Genomic DNA, 20,521 nt, shown 5'->3' on the forward strand with positions numbered 1-20,521 from the left:
AACGTCATTGTGATTGGAGCCTCGTGAATGAGGGGCAAAATAGCACACATGGAATCACATAAGAGCCAGATACACAGGCTTTGGAAGTCATAGAAAGCAGTATAGGTTTTATCCTAAGTGTAAAAATAAAGGCAATTCACGAAGAGATTTTAGGCTGGGGAGTTCCTGGTCAGTCTGGCTACTCTGAAAAACAACATCCATAACATAGAACCTGTGTGTCATTAGAACCTGTGTGTCATTTTCCCTTCATTTTTCTTCTTGCAGAAGACATAGAAGACACACAAAAACATCTGAAAGAGCAAAACATCAAAAGCCTAGAGCTCTGGATTTTCAGTCCTGGGATCATCTTCTATGCCATGCTCTCTCTTGTGGATTAAATGGGGGAAACAGGGAGTTCCTGCTGTGCTACAGCCGGTTAGGGATCCAGCATTGTCTCCACAGCAGTTCAAGTCACTGCTGAGGCTGGGGTTCAATCCCCGGCCCTGTGCAGTGGGTTCAGGATCCAGCATTACTACAGATGTGCGGTAGGTCACAGCTGCAGCTTGGATGGGATCCCTGGCCTGGGAACTTCCATAGGCCGAGGCTGCGGCAGGAAAAAAAAAAAAAAGAATAAAAATAAATGGGGAGGGAGTTCCACAACTGGCACAGCAGAAACAAATCCAACTAGGATCCATGAGGATGTGGGTTTGATCCCTGGCCCTGCTCAGTGAGTGAAGAATCCGTCATTGCCATGAGCTGGGGTGTAGGTCACAGATGCGGCTCAGGTCTCCTATTGCTGTGGCTGTGGTGTAGGCTGGCAGCTGTAGCTCTGATTCAACTCCTAGCCTGGGAACTTCCATACGCTGCAGGTGTGGCCCTAAAAAGCAAAAAAAAAAAAAAAAAAAAAAAAAAAAAATTTGGGGGGGAGTATCCCATTAAAATAAATAGAGTCTTTGATTTGAATATTCCTTTGCCACCCACAGCTCTGGGATAAGAGTGCTGTCCATCCGAATCTTGCCCTAGAAAGATGAATAGGGCGGCAGAGAGAGATGACCTGAGAAGACCGGAAGGAAAGCAATTTTTTTTTACCACATTAGCAAGCCCTTGAGGTCTGGTACAGTCTTCTTTGTTATGGAGTAAGTTAAATTTACAGATTATCTGTGGAAACAACAGAGGAGAAATGAAGAGCGTATGAAGAAAAAGGAGTTCCCGTTGTGGCTCAGTGGTTAACGAATCCGACTAGGAACCATGAGGTTGCAGGTTGGGTCCCTGGCCTTGCTCAGTGGGTTAAGGATCCGGCATTGCCCTGAGCTGTGGTGTAGGTTGCAGACGCAGCTCGGATCCCGTGTTGCTGCGGCTCTGGTGTAGACTGGTGGCTACAGCTCTGATTCGACCCCTAGCCTGGGAACCTCCATATGCTGCAGGAATGGCCCTAGAAAAGGCAGGAAAAAAAAAAAAAAGTGAATGAAGAGAAAATGTCATAAGAATTACCCTGTGAGGCAGCACCATGGTCCGCCTAGCCCAGGACTCTATTTTTCTTAGGAGTATGCAGGGATGCTTGCTAAGACGCTGTGGTTATTTTCATAGCATCCAAAGTTAAGTGTAATACTGGTGTTCCTGGTCAGCCTTAGGCATCACGGTGCCAGCAGACTTAGCTGCCACCAGGTAAAAATGTACAATTGATCCTTGAACAGCACAGGGATTAGAAGCGCCAACCCAGCCCATCCCTGCGCTCCCCCTCCATGGCCCTGCCACACCCATCAAAAGTCCATCCCAGTATAATCATAGCCAGCCCTCCTTATTCTCAGTTCCTCCAAATCCAAACTTCCCTGTGGGTGGATCCAACCGACCACAGATCATTTAGTCATGTAGTGTTTACTGCCAAAGAACACATGAAAGCAGAGTTCCCGCTGTGGCTCAGTGGGTTGAGACCTTGACAGAGTGTTTGTGAGGATGCAGCTTCAGTCTCCACCTGGCTCCATGGGTTAAAGATCTAGCATTGCCATGAGCTGCCGTGTGGGTTGTAGACATGGCTCAGAACCTGCGTTGCTGTGGCTGTGGCGTGGGATTTGCCCCCTAGCCCAGGAACCTCTATATGCTACAAGTACAGCTTTGAAAAAAAAAAAAAAAAAAAAAAAGAAAAGAAAAAAGGAAAGAAAACACAAAACCATGCAATTCAAACCCGTGTTGTTCAAGGTCAACTCTACAAAGGGCTCAGGCCAGGCGAGCTGAGCTCGTTTGTCTCGTGTGTGCGCGCCCTTGTGTGGACAAGACCAAAATGATGGACAAATCTGGAAACACAAGTGAGTCCCTAAAGGCCAAATTCAAGGTGCCCCATGGAGAGGTGTTTGCTTCTTTGGTGCCGTTTGCAGAGTTTTCTTTCCTTCAAAACCAAGTCCTTCCAGTTCCCTGTTCCAACCGCCGAAGCTACTTATGCCAGTTGTGAGTTCAGTCTCTCCTTGTTCCTCCAAACAGGAAGTATGTGTGTGTTGCATGTGGATTCATTTCTGCTATTTCCCATAGCAAAGGTTTTGGCTCCGGGCTCTTTCACCTTGAATCTGCCTCCCTGCAGGATGGAAAGGAGAGCCCGCGAGCAAACTTGCACACTTTCTCCAGAGTGGGGCTGTGCCAACAGCATCTCCTTGCCATGGCCTCATTCCGTGAGGGGCCCGGGAAAGATGGGAACGACGCTTTGGCAAGGTGAAGACGAAGGAGCCTGGTGGACTCCTCAGGCCTGGTGATGCGCTCTCAGGGAGAGACGTGGCCTCGTTTCCCACATTGCTTTCACACAAAGCATGATTATAGGGAAGTGCTTCCATATGGCCCGTGGACCATCCCAGCCAAGAACAGCTTCAGCTGGCCAGCTTCAGAGCAACAGCAGACATGAACGGGCTGTACGCAAAAGCAAGGATGAGAAGCAGGCATTTGCGCACAGGTAGGCTTCTTTGCTGAGGCTAGCCTTAGACCCCCGTACGGGCACCTGGAGCCTGAGGACAGGACCGTGGTGGTGGGAGGCCCCCAGCTCTCACAGCCTCACCTCCTCACTGCATTCAAGGATCTGTCTGTATGCTCCTGTGGCCCTTCCTTTGCAGAAACTGATCAAAAACAGGAGATTTTTAGGGTCCCCTAACCTGGAATGTCCTTCACCATATGGAGACGCCTTCAAAAAAACAAACAAACAAACAAACAAACAAACAAACAAAAAAACTAGAGAATGGCAAGTTTGAGACCTATGGGTATATATGCATTCTTCTGGAGAGAAAATGCATAATTTTCCGTGTATCTTCAAAAGGGGTCTATCCTCCCAGAGCTGAAAATCAATAGGAGAGGGAAAGAGAGCGAGGGAGGATATGAACCACCTTCCCAAGAGTGAGGAAGGGTGGAGAACAAGCAGGTAGGCCCCCTTTCAGCCAACTCAGCCCCCCTCCCACCTCCTCCCCACCCCTCCCATCCCAGGGCCTCCTCCACACACTTTCTCCAAAAAGAGAAGTTTCTTGACCCAGTTTCACGCAGCTTCTACTCTGGTTCAATTAGAATTTTCTCGATTTCTAATCTCTCTCCGACTCTGACAAGGTGACATCTTTGCTGATGAGATTTCTACACTTTTTAAAGCCAACGCTAACTGCGGGCACGTCCCCAAAGTCTGCGTTGGCTGTGATTTTCGCCTCCATTCCTCCTCCCATCCCACAGCGGTCCCCGTTAACTCTTCCCAGCACAGCCTGGCACGCACTGTCTTCCTCTGGGTCTGAACCTTTCCTCCGATTTCGGTTTCTTCTCCCGTTCACTGTGTTTTGACAGCTTTGACATATACTCATCAGTAGCTCTCTCACACACAGGGCCCAGATGGACCAATGGTTGATTTCAAAATCCGCTTATATTAAATGGTATGTTAGAGGTGTGTGACATCCTTGGGTACCCCCAAAGAGCAGCCTTTCTAAGAAAAAAATATAGCTGGCGGTTACTGAGCTCTCTCGAGGTGCCAGACACTATTTGGAATGCTCGGCATGACTGACTTATTTAATCCTGGCAACAACTCTGCAAAAGTGGAATGATTGCTGTTCCCAGTGTAAAATGAGAAAATCAAGATACACAGAAAAGTTAAGAAAAAAAAAAAAAATTTCTCTGCTTACGCAGCTAGTAGACAACAGAGCCAGGATTTAAACCCAAGCAGTCTGGCCCCAGACCCCAATCTCTTAACCTCGTCCCTATGCTGCCTTTCATTAACTCATTATGGGAGATAGTGCTTATCTCTTCTGTCCCTTAGTTTTCTCATCTGTAAAATGGGCTGGACGGTGTCAAAATTACCATGGAAGGGGGTTGGTAGAATTAAATGATACGCCGCGCCTGAAGAGAACACCGGGAATTACAAGCATGTCAATATTAGTAATAACAGAATGGATGAGATGGAATACACCTGGTTTGCCTGCTCCTTAGAAGCTAGCCTGTCACTTGCCACAGTTCTGGTCAACGGGGCAAAATTCCCTGGGCGGGACTTCCCTTCCTGACTAAAGGGCACCATATTAAAAGAGGCCTTTTGGGAGTTCCCACTGTGGTGCAGTGGAAGCAAACCCGACTAGTATAAAATAAAATAAAAATAAAATAAAATAAATAAAAAAGAGTGAGGGATCTCAGAGACTCAAGAGTGTTCCATCAAGGAAAGAAGGATCAGGAACTCATCTAGGCCAGTAAGGGGATGGGGGAGCTGCAGGGGATGGGGTGAGATTGGAAACCATGAATTGCTGGAGGTTCCATGGGCTTCCTAAAGGAGCTGGCTTTGAGGAGGGTATAGCAGTGGGGGATTCTACAGCACATCATAGAAAAGCCAACTTAAAAACACAGGAGTTTACGTGTCTCTTCTAACAAGAAAGCTGGAGTAGGCAGTCAAGTTTGGGGGTGCTGTTTTACTCTGTCTTTGAGGAAGCAGGCTACTCTCACCCCTTCATCAGCTTAGAGCACAGCATTCATCTCTGTGGTTGTAAAGTCTCTGTTAAACATGCAGACAGCACATCCACATGTCATGTCAGATGATGAAGGGCAGCAATGCAAAAGGCATTCTTTCCTTTTCTTTTTTTTTTTTTTTTTTTTTCCCCTTTTTTCAAGGCCACACGCTCAGCATATGGAAGTTTCCAGGCTAGGGGCTGCATCAGAGCTCAGGTCATGGTAACGCTGGATCCCCGACCCACTGAGCGAGGCCAGGGATCGAACCCACAACCTCGAGGTTCCTAGTCGGATTCACTTCCGCTGCGCCACAACAGGAATGCCTCTTTTTTTTTTTTTTTAAATTGAAGAATTTCAATTGGATTTAAATGAAGAATTTCAAATTGATTTAAACTAGCGTGTTTCAGACATATAGCATGGTGATTCAGTACTTTTGTAGATTATATTCCAGGACCGGTTAGTACAAGATAGTGGGTACAACTCCCTGTGTTACACAGTAGATCCTTGCTGCTTATCTATTTTATACATGGTAGTGCGTACCTGTTAACCCCGTACCCCTAATTTGTTCCTCCCACTCCCTCTCCCCTTGGGTACCACAGCTTGTTTCTACATCTGTGAGTCTGTTAAAGAGTCCTCACTCTTAAGCAGCTGACTCTACCTCCTAATGAGTGGAGTTAACAAACAAACAAACAAGCAGGGGATTCTGTCGTGGCGCAGCGGAAACAAATCTGACTAGGAACCACGAGGTTGAAGGTTTGATTCCTGGCCTGGCTCAGTGGGTTAAGGATCCGGTGTTGCCGTGAGCTGTGGTGTAGGTCACACACGCAGCTCGGATCTGGCGTGGCTGTGGCTCTGGCATTGGCCAGCAGCTACAGCTCTGATTAGACCCTTAGCCTGGGAACTTCTATATGCCGCAGATGTGGCCCTAAAAAGACAAAAACAAAACAAAACAAAACAAAAAAACCCAAGCAAACAAAGCCCAACTTATTCTATTGGAACACAGTTAATTTCTCACCGTGGTTTCCAACTGTGTCTGTCGTTATCCAGCCCTTGACATGGTATGAGTGTGCACCCCTCCTTCTGTCCTTGGACAATCTTTCCCTCGATAGATTCACACCTTCTGTTCACTCCTAAACCCACTGCAGTCAGGCTTTGGTTTCAGCCAGGAATTCATTGAAACCAGTCTTGCTAAGGTCACAAATTTGGCTTCAAAATGGCCAAAGAGAAATTTTTGGACCTTTATTCCATTTGACCTCAACACAGCGTTTAACGTGGCTGACTATCACTTCCTCTGGGGGATTTCTTAATCCTTTTGCTTCCATGATCCTGCTTTTGCTAAGTTCTGCATTTACCTCCTCTTTCCATTTCTTTTCAGTTGTGTTCCCTTAAACTTCTTCCCTGGCTAAATGCCTTGAATTTAGGTATCCATGGCTTCCTGATATATTCTACAGACTCTCTTTGAAGGGATTCAGTGAATTTATAACTAAAGCCCACCAAAGTGGGGATTTTCCCACGAGCAACAATGGACTGCCATGTTGCAAAAAACCCAAGGAGATGAGCCCTTATCTTTTTTTTTTTTTTGTCTTTTGTCTTTTTAGGGCCGCATCCAAGGCATATGGAGGTTCCCAGGCTAGCAGTCTATCAGAGCTACAGCTGCCAGCCTATACCACAGCCACAGCAACTCCAGATCCGAGCCACGTCTGTGACCTACACCACAGCTCACGGCAACGCTGGATCCTTAACCCACTGAATGGGGCCAGAGATTGAACCCCCATCCTCATGGATATTAGTTGGGTTCACTAACCGCTGAGGCACGACAGGAACCCTTCTCTTTGAAATGCATCTCCTCTCCATGAATTCCTTACCCAGATGAACTTGGCAAATAAATCCACCCAACTGCTCAAGCTGGAAAATCTGCTTCATCTTAGCTTCCTCCATTCTCTTTGTCTTCTTGCTAAGAATGATCAAACTCTGTAGTCTCTGCCTCCTGAATACCTCTCCCATCTGTGCCTTTCTCTGCCACTCCCATCAAGCTACCCCAGACGAAGGCCTCATTGTTTCAAACACCCTTGAGTATGTAAAACTAGCATCCTATTTGGACTCCTTGCCTCCAGGCTCACCTCACAGGTAATCCACCCTTCCCATGCTGCCAGAATTTTATTATAACACAAATCTAACTGTGCCAGTCTACTGTCTAAATTGCTTTACTGGCTCCATCCAACCTGAAATGTGAAAAACAGTAATGAGTAAATGCATGGTTGCCTTCTGAATGCCATTCTGTCTTCTCTTCCACCTTATCCAATGGGCAAGCCTAGTCATTCAAGAGAGTCCAGGCTTCCCTCTAGGCGCAGCATGAACTTTATGTTTCCTCTGCCCTGAAAATCTTCCTCTCCCTCTACCCCTCCAATGAGATTCTCCTCATTTAGGGGGAGAATGACTAAAAATCCTTATTTCATAAGCTGTATCCAAATACATTCAAAGGAATAAAAGATTTTAGAGTAGAAACACACAAAAAGTACTAGTGGCAAGTGCATATGTATACTTTTTTTTTTTTCCTTTTAAGGAAGGGGTCTGCAAACTATAACCTGAGGGTCAGATTCAGCCTGCAGGCTAATTTTTGTAAATAAAGTTTTATTGGAACACAGCTAGGCACATGGGTTTACAGGCTGTCTGTGGCTGCTTTTGTGCTGAGAGCTGAGTGGTTGAGACAGAAACTATACGGGCTGGCTGAAAAGTCCTAAAATATTTATTATCTGGCCCTTTACAGAAAAAGTTGACTGAACCCCCCCCATTAAAAAAAAATTAAGCAGATATTATTGAAATAAAAAGATAGAAAATTCTGACTTATTTTAACACTTAGAAACTATTGATTCCACAAACCATATTTAAAGTCAAATGACAAACTGAGAACATTAGCAATAAGTGCAATAAACAAATAGTATAAATGCATGATACAAGTGAGGAAAAGATTACCATCCAAGTAGGAAAATGAGTAAATGACTTCAGATGCTAATCAAAAGATGAAAAAGTATAGAAGGGTAATAAATGCAGGATGATATTTTTGACCTGGTTAGCAATCAAAGGGGGCCAAAAAAAAAAAAAAAAAAAAGAAAGAAACAATGACTCATAGTTCTCATCATTTACCTTAAAAATCAGCAAGTTAAAAAAAAAAGTCATACTCTGTATTGGCAAAGGTTCAAAGAAACAGGTAGTCTTAGAAGAGCTAAAGGGAATAAAAATTTGATATATTACACTTTTGGAAGAAATGTGTCTTTTACAACACAGGCCAAAAGTTCTTTTCAACTAAAAAGCTTAGCATCAGGAAAATGTTAGAGTAACAGGGTCTGAAGCAAGGTTGTTTTATGGTAACGTTGTATAGGGTTTATCACCTACTTTTTTCAGGAGAAACGTTTGACTTTGATTGTCCCCGCACCAGCCTGCAGGTGGCGCCGTCACCGGCACAGACGCCACAGTTGTCTTCTTTGGCGTGGCTCCCCAGTTGCCGGTCGCAGCCCACTGCCTGCGGACAGAAGCAGGGCGGTCAGGCGTGGGCGAGAACACGGGGAGGTGGGGCCCTAGGTATTCCAGAAACCGTATTTTTGGTGTTAGCCCTCTTCAATTTATGAGTTGGCTCTCTTTTATGAGAACATAGTTTTAAAAAGAGAAATAATACATAAAGCTTTACAGTACCATGTCATGGATATATGACTCTTACCCAAAGCCCGAATAATGAAAAAAGAAGAATCGAGGCTTCCCCTGTACACCCCCACTCTTAGTTTTTTATTTACCTTTTTATTCAGATATTTGAAGTCCAGAAAATGAATGGAACATTGCAAATAGTTCCTCTCTCCTCATCCCTTCCCTCTCTTCCTGGCCCTACCCTAGTCCTGTTCTCGCATTTCTTCCCCCAAATGGCCACTCTTCTGAGGTTTATGTATATCCTTCTGGTCCATAGTTTTATTTTAAATATTTTTTTCTCTGTTTTTAATCTCAAGCTATACCTATATCTCACCATCAATATATCCATCTCTCTCTATTCTATTTCTCTATCTTTGTATCTCCTTCTGTTTCTCAATATCTATACCTATCTATACCTCTCTGTCTATATATATTCTTTATAAAAATCTTTTTTCTTTTTTTTTGTCTTTTCTAGGGCTGCATCTGCTGCATATGGAGGTTCCCAGGCTAGGGGGTCTGATCGGAGCTGTAACCACCGACCTACACCACAGCCACAGCCATGCAGGAGCCGAACCCCTATCCTCATGGTTCCTGGTCGGGTTCGTTAAACACTGAGCCACGACGGGAACTCTAAGAATCTTTATAACAAGTTTTTCAAATGTAAGAAAGGAATTAAGGGAGTTCCCGTTGCGCAGTGGAAACGAATCCGACTAATACCCTCACTAAGTGGGTCAGGGATCCAGCATTGCCGTGAACTGTGGTGTAGGTCGCAGACTCGGCTCGGATCCCATGTTGCTGTGGCTGTGGTGTAGGCCGGCAGCTGTAGCTCTGATTCAACCCCTAGCCTGGGAACTTCCATGTGCCGCTGGTAAGGCCCTAAAAAGAAAAAAAAAAAAAAAAAAAAAAAAAAAAAAAGGAATGAAATGAGAGAGATATAGAATATGCTTATACTGATACCCTTCTGTTTCTTGTGAATTATTACTTTTGTGAGTTGTGTGTGTGTGTGGTGTTTGCTAGACTGTGAGCTTCTTTCTATTTCTTTTTATTTTACAAATATGTCTTTTACATGATATGCACCCAATAATATTAACTGCTGAGCTGGTTTCTCTCTACCTCCCCAAACCCATTCATCTTGATTTGTATTTATATGCCTGGCATTACCGTGCAGCGACTTTGCAGGCAGACAGCCCACACAGGGAACCTGCCCAGCCCTCCCACCCCTTTCAAGTTGCAGGATGGCGAATAATTCAAACTCTTGGAGACGCATTTTCCCTAAGAGTAAAATAGGATAGCAATACCTACTTCACCTAGGGTCTACAAAGAATGAAATGAGAGAACATATGTGAAGTTTTTAGTGTAGTGATTAGAACACTCAAAGGGCTGAAGAAAAGACAGCACTTTGATTGTCTCTCTCTGTTTTTCATTGTGTTTTTGACTCCTGGGTCAAGCCCCTAGGCTTCAACTCAGGGAGTTACTGGATCAGACTCTGGATCCAAGGTGTTGACGAGAAAATAAAACAGGAGGAAGCTGAAACCACATCTAGAGACAACTCTTTCCAAAATGTTGGTGCTGAAGGGAAGGAGAAAGATCAAATGAAAGTTTCAGGGAGACGTAGGAAGAGTTCCAAGGAAGTTTAAGGAAAAACCTGTGATTAGAGATATTTTCAAATTCACAAAGGGCTGTCATGAGGAAAAGGTTTACATTTGCTCTGTGTATTTTCACATGGTGAAAGCTACAGGTTTAGGCATAATTTAGTTCAACAGGAGAAAGTTTGAAAAGTCAGACTCTTCCAACAATAAATATTCAACCATGGGCTAGGTAGGAGACTTTTTGGCAGGAAAACTGGAGCGGGGCTAAATTATTTGATAAGCAGCTGAATCCTCTGAGATCTTTTCATCTTGATTATGTAACTTGCACAGAGATAATAGTAAAATATTAATAATCACAGCTGATTTTCATTGAATGCTTACCATGTAGCAGGCTGGCATCATGCCAAGCATGTGATACATGTTAATCTCATGACCACCTTATGATACCTTGTATCTGTTTTACAAATAAGGCATCTGAGTGTTACTGAGGCTCCATGACTTTCCGATATTACAGAACTAGTATATTGTGTCAGTAATGGTTTGAAAACCCAGGTCATCTAACACCAGAATCTTAACATTGTGCTCTACCTTTCTCACCTTTAGCACAAGCAGATGGACAGCAAAGAACATAGCTACATAGACCATTATATTAATATTTACAAGTACATGTGGAATAACTTAAGGGTGATTGATTTTGGAAACACACTTGCATGGTTGGGATTCAATCAATGAGTAACTTGTGTTCATGCAACTTTCTCCAAGGGGAGTAATTCTACCATTAAATTATAGAAATGCTGTGCCTGAGCCAAGCTCTGTCCTCACACATTTGTGTCCCTGAGCACTTTGCATTTCATGAGAATGAGAATCACCCTCTATCTGGTTATCCAGAAAGGGTGTGGGTTTAGGAGCTAGGATGGGCTTGTTTTGAAGAGCGTTTAGAGCCTTGCAAGATCTTGGGCAATTGAAAACCTCCCTGAACACTTACATTTGTTTCAAAAATTTTAAAGGTACAGTTCATCCAAATCTTACAGCCAAAAAAAAAAAAAAAGCATATGAAAACATCATAGAAAAATAATATCTTAAAAGAAGGTCTGATTGCCTTGTGATTCATAGGGTATAAGCCAGAACTGCCCTTGAAATTTAGGGACTACTGAATTCTGGCTCTCAAATCTCATCATAATCAACTGTGAGCAACTTTTTAGAAACTGCCTGAAGGGTTTTCAACTTCTGTGACTTCTCCTGAAGTCAGTATCTCTAACTGTAATGATTAAAAAACCACTAACCAATAAACATATCAATAAAATTTATTAACATCCATATGTAACCAATTTCTATAGAGCCAAGCACTACAGAGCATAAATTAATAAGACGAGATTCATGTCTTAGGAGTTCCTGTCATGGCTCAGTGGAAACAAATCCGACTAGTATCCATGAGGATGCAGGTTTGATCCCTGGCCCGGCTCCATGGGTTAAGGATCTGGCGTTAACGTGAGCTGTGGTGTAGGTTGCAGACACAGCTTGGATCCCGCATTGCTGTGGCTGGAGTGTAAGCTGGCAGCTGTAGCTCCCATTAGACCTCTAGCCTGGGAACCTCCATATGCCTCGGGTGTGGCCCTAAAAAGCAAAAAAAAAAGATTCATATCCAACAGTGTAGTTAGCAAGACAATTACACAGGATAGGGGATAACATAAACAAATATTTAAAATATATGAGCAGTGCTTTGGAGAATAAATATTCATATATTCATCACTTCAGCTAAGGATTATTTTATGATTCCAACATATAATTTCCTAATAAACTAATTGAAGTCAGTGTTTAAATAAGTGTCCCTATTAAGCAAAATCTGCATTTTCCAGATCAAATTTAATCCTTCAAGAAGCAAAGAATTTTTTGAGTCAACTCCTGTTTAAGAGCTCTGAAAACTGAATTTTACCTCATATAAAATTCTAACATTCCCACCTTAAAAAATCAGAGTATATGGAGTTATGGGTCGTCTTTAGGAATATTCACAAATACTCAGCTTCTCCTGTCAGCTTAGGGAAGGAATACCGTTCCCCACCCCCTTAGAAATTAAGTGTGGTCACTGACTGTCTTTGGGCCAGTGAAATGTCAGTCTCAGCGTCTGTGTCACTTCTGTATGAAGCTTCAAGGGTCAGCGCATGAGTCACACACATTCTCCTTCTCGCTGCTGTAGTTATTATGTAAAACACGTGTCCCAATAAAGCCTCCCTCAGTCTGGATCGCTGAGACATTCAAAGGACCAAGATCCCCGCTGCCCCATGCTGGACAAGCAACATTAGCTAAAAGTCCTCTTTACTTGTTTGAGGCCGCTGAGCTTTGGGAGGGAGGGAAGTTACTGAAGGAAAACCTAGCCTGTATTATACTGGAGTCCTCTTTAACTACAAATGGATAAAGCAGCATCGTTAACATCAAGATGTGCTTTGAAATCAGACATTTTACATGACGATCCAGATCTCTGGCTTCTGTTGTCAAAGTAAAACTCTGACCTGTTTCTGCCCAGTTGCCCCCAATGAGCGGGCATAGATTCTGCAATGCATCATGTCTTCATCATTCACTAGGACTACACTTGAGCAGTTTTCCTCCCTGAGTGGTGTGCAGATATTTGATTTTTTTTTTTTTTTGTCTTTTTGCCATTTCTTGGGCTGCTCCCGTGGCATATGGAGGTTCCCAGGCTAGGTGTCGAATCGGAGCTGTAGCCGCCGGCCTACACCAGAGCCACAGCAACGCGGGGTCCGAGCCACGTCTGCAACCTACACCACGGCTCACGGCAATGCCGGATCCTTAACCCACTGAGCAAGACCAGGGGTTGAACCTACAACCGCATGGTTCCTAGTCGGATTCGTCAACCACTGAGCCATGACGAGAACTCCTAGATATTTGATTTCTGACTTCTATACTAAACTGTCTAATCATCACTCATCCTGTACTAGACACACATCTCATTTCCAGGTCCTAACATCAGCTATACTTGTAGCAAATACAAAAAATACCAGTATCACCATCAGTCCAGAGCAATGGTTAAGAAATTAACAGATTTTGGAATTAGGTTTCCTGGCTTCAACTGCCAGCTCTAGCATTTTCTAGCTTTGTAAGCTGGGCAAACTGCTTAGCCTCTAGAAATTCCACTGTCCTTATAAACAGAGTGAGGAGGAATTTATGTTGTGGCTCAGCAGTAATGAAACCGACTACAATCTATAAGGATGCAGGTTCGATTCCTGGCCTCCCTCAGTGGGTTGGGGATCTGGCATTGCCATGAGCTGTGGTGTAGGTCTCAGATGTGGCTCAGATCCCACATTGCTGCGGCTGTGGTGTAGGCCGGCAGCTACAGCTCCAATTCAACCCCTAGCCTGGGAACTTTCATATACCATGGTGCGGTCATAAAAACAAACAAACAAACAAAGAGTGAGGATAATGACAATCCCTGCCTCATAGTGTACAATGAGCTACCACAGTAAAGGGCTTAGACAGTGCCTGACACCTCTCAAGCACCCAGTAAGTGTTAGATGCTATTCTTCTTACAAATACAAAGCGATTTCTTCACTCCATTGTCAAGGAATTCAATAAACATGAGTGATGCCTCAGACTTGTTCTGCAGATCTGGTTCCAACCAGGCCCTGTTTCTGATCAATATCCGACCTCCAAAGCAAAAGCACATTGCATTCAGTGAGTACAGTTGTCTCCTGCTGTCTGTTGTGCTCAGGCTCACGGAACAGTGTTCCCCAGAGCCCGGTGGTGACATGATCATGTAAATGAGCAAACTGTAAACACACTTAAAAGTTATTTGTAGTCTCTGCCAAGTAAACGTCGGGGCTCACTTCACTGATTCTAAGGCAATCAGTGAGAATTACACGGTTTACTCTCTCTCATCCTAGCGACTGTGGATGGCCCCCAGCCACGTTGGACAAGAAATTTATGGGAACATTATCCTGTTGAAGGAAAGATAATGCATTCAACTGAGAAGCATCTGAGCCACTTCTACCCACCACCCCGCGTTTTTTGTTTTTTGTTTTTTGTTTTTTTTTTTTGCTTTTTAGGGCCGCACCCTCAGCATATGGAGGTTCCCAGACTAGGGGTTGAATGGGAGCTATAGCTGCTGGCCTACACCACAGCCACAGCAACACAGGATCCGAGACCCATCTGTGACCTACACCACAGCTCATGGCAACACCAGATCCTTAACCCACTGAGTGAGGCCAGGGACTGAACCCACAACCTCATGGTTCCTAGTCGGATTCATTTCTGCTGTACCACGGCTGGAACTCCTGAGTCACTTCTGAAAAAGTGCACACAGTTCTGTTTACCTGAATAGCCTTGCCAGAAGAGCACTCAACTTTCAGCAAGGTATCACCTATGACTGCCCAAAGACTCCACTTAGCCATTCAAATCACAAAAACATGATAAGGGAGTACCCACTGTGGCTCAGGGGTAAAGAACCTGACTAGTATCCATCAGATTGTGGGTCTGATCCCTGGCCTCAATCAATGGGTTAAGGATCTGGCGTTGCCATGAGCTGTGGTGTAGGTCACAGATGCAGCTCAGATCTGGTGTTGCTGTGGCTGTGGCGTAGGCAGCAGCTGCAGCTCCAATTCAACCCCTAGCCTGAGAACTTCCATATGCCACAGGTGCTGCCCTAAAAAGCAAAAAAATAAAATAAAAAAACAAAAACATGATAGGAAGCACACCTTCTAAAGGAACTAATATAGTGTGGAAAACTACCTTTATCCTACAATCCCCTTCAAACCTAGGAAACTACTGGAGTAAACAGTGCCCCTTAGATGATGAATAAGAAGAAGGGGGTTCTTGTGTTCAGTGAGCACAAAGGAGAAACTAGGGAAAGGGAACCAGCGTGGACTGTAGACCTCCCCTGTGACAGCTCTTGTGCTGGGTTCTGGAATCCTGTTCATGAAAGAATGAATTAAAACCAGGACTTACAGGAGGCCAACAGCTCCTTTGTGAAGGCTGAAAAGACCAAGGCTCAGAGATGGGAAGCAACCACAGGAAACTAATCCATCCTGTCCCTAAGCAGTGTCCACTGCAACCATGTCACTGAGGCTGCTCAAGCTGAGGGCATCAGTCATGTCTGTTTGATCCAAAGAAGAAGGCGTATTTCAGTTCTTTTCCCTCTCGATGTCTCTGAAGTATCTGGCACTGCTAACCTTCCCTCTTAAACACTCACCCACCCATATCTGTCTTTCCCAGTTTTCTACTACACAGATGATTGCTTTATTCAGTCTCCATTGTGGGGACCTCTTTCTATACTTGCCCTTAAATGATGGGGCTGGGACTCTGTCCTTGGGAATCTGCTCTTCTCATTGAGTCCCAAGGACATACATTAGCCTTAACCATGGGACAACCCCCAGATCTACATTTCTAGCCTCGAATTCTCTCCTAAGCTCTAGATCAACTTGGATATCCACAGGCCCATCAAGCTCATCATCTTTCCCCCATACACTTGGTCCCCAACCAGTATTTTCCACCTTGGTGAAGAGCTTCATCATCTACTTATGTCAGAAATTCAGACATTCTTCTAAATTTCCTTCTCTCACTCCCCACATCCAATCAAACACCCAGTCCTAAAAGATCTACTTCTTCGATCTCTAGACTCTGTCTCCCTTTCTTCAGTCACCCTACCACTGCCTTACTCTAGCTTCTTGCTGTCCAAAATTGACCTATTATTATGTGCTCAGACCCTCTCCTCCCCAAATAAAGGGACACATTGCCAGTGCAGTGACTTTTCTAAAGACAATCCCAACTGAGCTATTTCTTATAAAAGTCTACAGTGGTTCCTCTTGTAACTTTGAAAAAAAGTCCATGATTGGTTTCCACCTAAATCTGAGGCTGAACTCCTAGCATGATCTCACAGGGATGTTTCACCTCAGTTCTACAGAATGAATCATAGATCCCTAAACACACCTACAATTACATCTCTTCACCAGCACTACTACTTTGGCTTGACTCTCTTCATCATCCTGGTTTACGTAACTCCTCCTCAATTGTCAAAATCTCAATGTCAAAACATTACCCTATCCACACTGCTTCTCTTTAGACCGAACTAAATTGTTTCTACTAACCATTCTTTTACATTATGAAAGCAATGTAGGCTCATTGTGAAAAACTTGGAAAACCAAAAAAAAAAAAGCATAATTTCAGTGACAAATCATAGCTATTACTATCACTTAGTGGAAGAGCCCCAAAGCCAACTGGTGATTAAAAAGGGAAACCACTGACAGCATATGAATGAGAATGAAGTAATCAACTTTGACCTTTGGGAAGACTCATCAACAGCAAACATCAAATAAGATGGTTTAAGAGTGGGAGAGAAAGGAATAGAGATTGGCTAGTCTAGTCTTAGGGTAAAAAGGTAAAACTGAGAGAGAAAAGAAGAGTAAAATGTGAGAGACTGGAGAGAGGTACCAGGACATGGAGGTCATGTAAGCAAATACACTCGATGACTACAGTATGAACTGAGGAAGGTAACTGAGAATTGTGGTCTCACAAACACAAATGAACAGACATAACAGAGTAACTAGTGAATCTGGGAAAAACAATACTAGTTCATCTGAAGGAGGAGTGGGGACTGGAGGAATTCCAATGATGAAGTGGAGGAATTCGTGAAATCTCTCAGAATGGATATCAAGCTAGAGCTAGAAAACTCAAGACTGGAAGTTGAGAGAGAAATAAAAGAGAGACCAAGAGATAGGAATAGCCTCTGCATTTGCAAGTAGATAAGATTCATTTATTCAACCAGTTTTTAACTGAGGGTCTTCCACAGGACCAAGCATTATGGGGGTTCTGGGTATGGCATGAGTCTAAATGTACCAATTAAAACACAGAATGTCATGGTACTTCAAAAAACAAGATCCAACTATCTATTGTTTGAGGAAACTCACTTTAAATATAAAGGCATATACAGATTAAAAGTAAAGGAATGGAGAAAGACATATCATGCTAATATTAATAAAAATAAAGCATCAGTAGGTGTATTAGTTTCAAACAGAGTAGACTCCAGAGCAAGGGCCATTATCAGGGGCATTTACATAATGATACAGATGTCAATATTCCAAGAAGATATAACAGTCTTTAACATGTAGAGGCCTAAGATCAGAATGTCAAAATACATGAGGCACCTACAGAACTGCAAGGGAAAATAGACAAATACTATTTATCCAATAGCATAGTTGGAGATGTCGATACCCCTCTATCAGAAATGGACAGATCCAGCAGGGGGAAAAAAAATCAAAGAGCTACATACATGGAGAGACATGCCACTTTTGTGGATAGGGAGATTCAATATTGTCAAGGTGTTAGCTCTTTCCAACTTGATTCCAGAAAGTTATTTTGTGGATATTGACAAACAGATTTTAAAGTTTACATAAAGAGGGAAAAGACCCAGAATAGTTAACGCAACCCTGAAGGAGAAGAACAGTGTCTGAGGACTAGCTCTGCCTTACTACAAAGCCAAAGTAATCAAGATGGTATGGTACTAGAAAGAGAATAGATGAAGAGATCAATGGAGATCAATGGAACAGAATAGAGAACACAGGAATCAATCCACGTGAATATGGTCAAGTGATCTTTGACAAAGGAGCAAAGGCAATACAATGGAAAAAAGCTAGTCTTTTCAACAAATGGTGCTAGAACTGCACATCCACATGCAAAAAATAAAAAAAAAATCTAGACACAGGCTTACATCCTTCACAAAAATTAACTCAAAATGGATCACAGACCTAAGTGTAAAACACAAAACTCTAAAACTCTTAGATGATCACGTAGAAGAAAATCTAGGTGACCCTGGCTATGGTGATGACTTTAGGTACAACACTGAACACATCACTGGAAGGAATTATTGATAAGGTGGATTTCATTAAAATTAAAAGCCTGTGCTCTGCAAAAGACACTGTTTCAAGAGAATAAGAAGACGATTCACACTGGGAGAAAATATTTGCAAAAAACACACATCTGATAAAGGACAGTTATCTAAAATATATCAATAACCCTTAACAATAAGAAAGTAAACCAGTTAAAAAAATGGGCAAAAGACCTGAACAGACACCTCATCAAAGAAGAGATATATGTGATAAATATGCAGATGAAAAGAGATGCTTGATATCACCTCATTAGGGAGCTGCAAATTAAAACAACATGATACCACTACACACCTATTTGAATGACCAAAATATGGAACAATGACAACACCAAATGCTGGTGATGATGTGGAGCAACAGTTCCTTTCATTCATCGTCGGAGGGAATGCAAAATGCAGTCAATGTGGAAGACAGTTTGAGACTTTCTTACAAAACTAAACCTATTCTTACCATGATACAGCAATCACACTCCTCAATATTTACCCAACTGTGTTGAAAACTTGTGTCCATACAAACACTCACAGGTGGAGGTTTAGAGAAACTTGGAAGCAACCAAGATGTCCGTCAGTAAGGTGAATGGATAAATAAAATGCAGCACATCCTGACCATAGAGTGTTATTTGGGGCCAAAAAGAAATGAGTTATCAATTCATAAAAAGAGAAAATTTAAGTGCATATTACTAAGTAAAAGAAGCCAATCTGAAAAGCCAACACACTTGTATGATTCCAACGATTCTGGAAAACACAACACTATGGAGGACGTTAAAAGATCAATGGTTGCCAGGGGTTAAGAGTGGGAGAGATGAGTAGACAGAACATAGAGGATATTTAGGGCAGTGAAAAGACTCTGTATGATACCAAAATGATAGATATGGATCATTATTCTTTTGCCCAAATCCATGGAATATCCAACTCCAAGAGTGGATGGACCCTAATGTAAACTATAGAGTTTGGGCAATTATGTTGGGTCAATGTAGGTTCATCAGTTGTGATAAAGGCACCACTCTGGTGGGGATTGTTGAAACTGATGGAAGCTGTCCATATTCAGGGGCAGGCTCTGTATAGGAAATCTCAGTACCTTCCATTCAATTTTGCTCTGAACTTAAAAAATGCAGTCTCTCTTTTAAAAAGGTGGGGAAGGGAATAGAAGAGTTCAGGGGGAGCCTGGAAAGGTAAGCAAAGAGGCTGGGTGTAGGGATTTTTGTGGGAGGAGTAACAAACTCTGATTTAGGTTTTAAGACAACCACTTTGGCTGCTATGTGTGGGTGAGTCGTAGGGGCACAGCGTCCCAAGCTGGAGATCAGGACAGGAGCCTATTGTAGTTTGTCAGATCTAATGGGGGCTTAAACTAGGAAAGAAATCAGGGGAGACAGAAATGGTGGATTCAAAATAGGCTTTGAGGAGTTCCCGTCGTGGCTCAGTGGTTAACGAATCCGACTAGGAACCATGAGGGTGCAGGTTTGATCCCTGGCCATGCTCAGTGGGTTAAGGATCCAGCGTTGCTGTGAGCTGTGGTGTAGGTCGCAGATGTGGCTCGGATCCCGTGTTGCTGTGGCTCTGGTGTTGGCCGGTGGCTACAGCTCCGACTGGACCCCTCTCCTGAGAACCTCCATATGCCGCGGGAGCAGCCCTAGAAAAGGCAAAAAGACAAAAAAAAAAAAAAAGCCTTTGAATTGACAGGACCTGGCAATGGATTAGATGTGTGGATTGAAAGGGAAGAATCAAGAATGACTCCAAAGTCGTGGTTAGAAACTGGAAACTGATTTCTAGCTGAAGGGATAGAGGAAGGAGAAACTAGTCAAGACCAGGGTTCATCTGAGTGTGTGAAGTCAAAGATGCCTGGTGGTGTCTGACACTTAGTAGATGGTTGGCTTCATTTTGCTGTTGTTACCACCATTTTTGCCATGAACGTGGAACACTAGACATTCATTGTGTTTAAAGTCTTTTTCCAGAGATCAGAGGAATGGGGGGTGGAATCCTGGCCTTTCCCTGCTATCCTGTCCCCACAATGACTCAGCAACCTGTCATAGTCCCCTGAATCCTCACACCCATTCCAAGCCAGGGGGAGGTTATTATACCTCAGCCACACTCATCACAGCCCTGCAAAGTCCACTCTGAAAAGTCTGCATTCATGTTATTTAGTAAATAAGCCATTGCTCCCCAAAACCCCAAACCATGAATTAATTAATTTAAATGAGAGGTCAGAGAACCCATCAATATTAGCCTTCCAAAGGATAGGTTCTCAAAGTGGGATCCTTGGGCCAGGAAGCCTCAGCATCTCCCAGGAACTTGTGAAAAATGCAAATTTTCAGGGCCTCCCCCAGACCAATAGGATCACAAACTCTGGGACGGGGGCCCAGAAGGCTCTGTTTGAACAAGTCTGTCAGGTGATTCTGACGTACTTTCAAGCTGGAGAACCACTGACCTAGAATAGCCACAAGTCATACACGGT

General features: G+C 43.4%; 1 protein-coding gene across 3 annotated transcripts in view; it reads right to left on the bottom strand.

Moving 5' to 3' along the window:
* Nucleotides 1-20,521, bottom strand: part of ADAMTSL3 (ADAMTS like 3) — a 357,500-nt gene that overhangs the window by 185,059 nt on the left and 151,920 nt on the right. For all 3 annotated transcript variants that reach the window (XM_021098873.1, XM_021098874.1, XM_021098875.1), the window contains exon 7: nucleotides 8,311-8,437. In XM_021098873.1, the coding sequence (XP_020954532.1) occupies nucleotides 8,311-8,437 (127 nt within the window). The remainder of the gene's footprint in view (nucleotides 1-8,310; nucleotides 8,438-20,521) is intronic.

This window comes from Sus scrofa, chromosome 7 (assembly GCF_000003025.6).
Source record: "Sus scrofa isolate TJ Tabasco breed Duroc chromosome 7, Sscrofa11.1, whole genome shotgun sequence".
In the NCBI taxonomy this organism is placed as follows: domain Eukaryota; kingdom Metazoa; phylum Chordata; class Mammalia; order Artiodactyla; family Suidae; genus Sus; species Sus scrofa.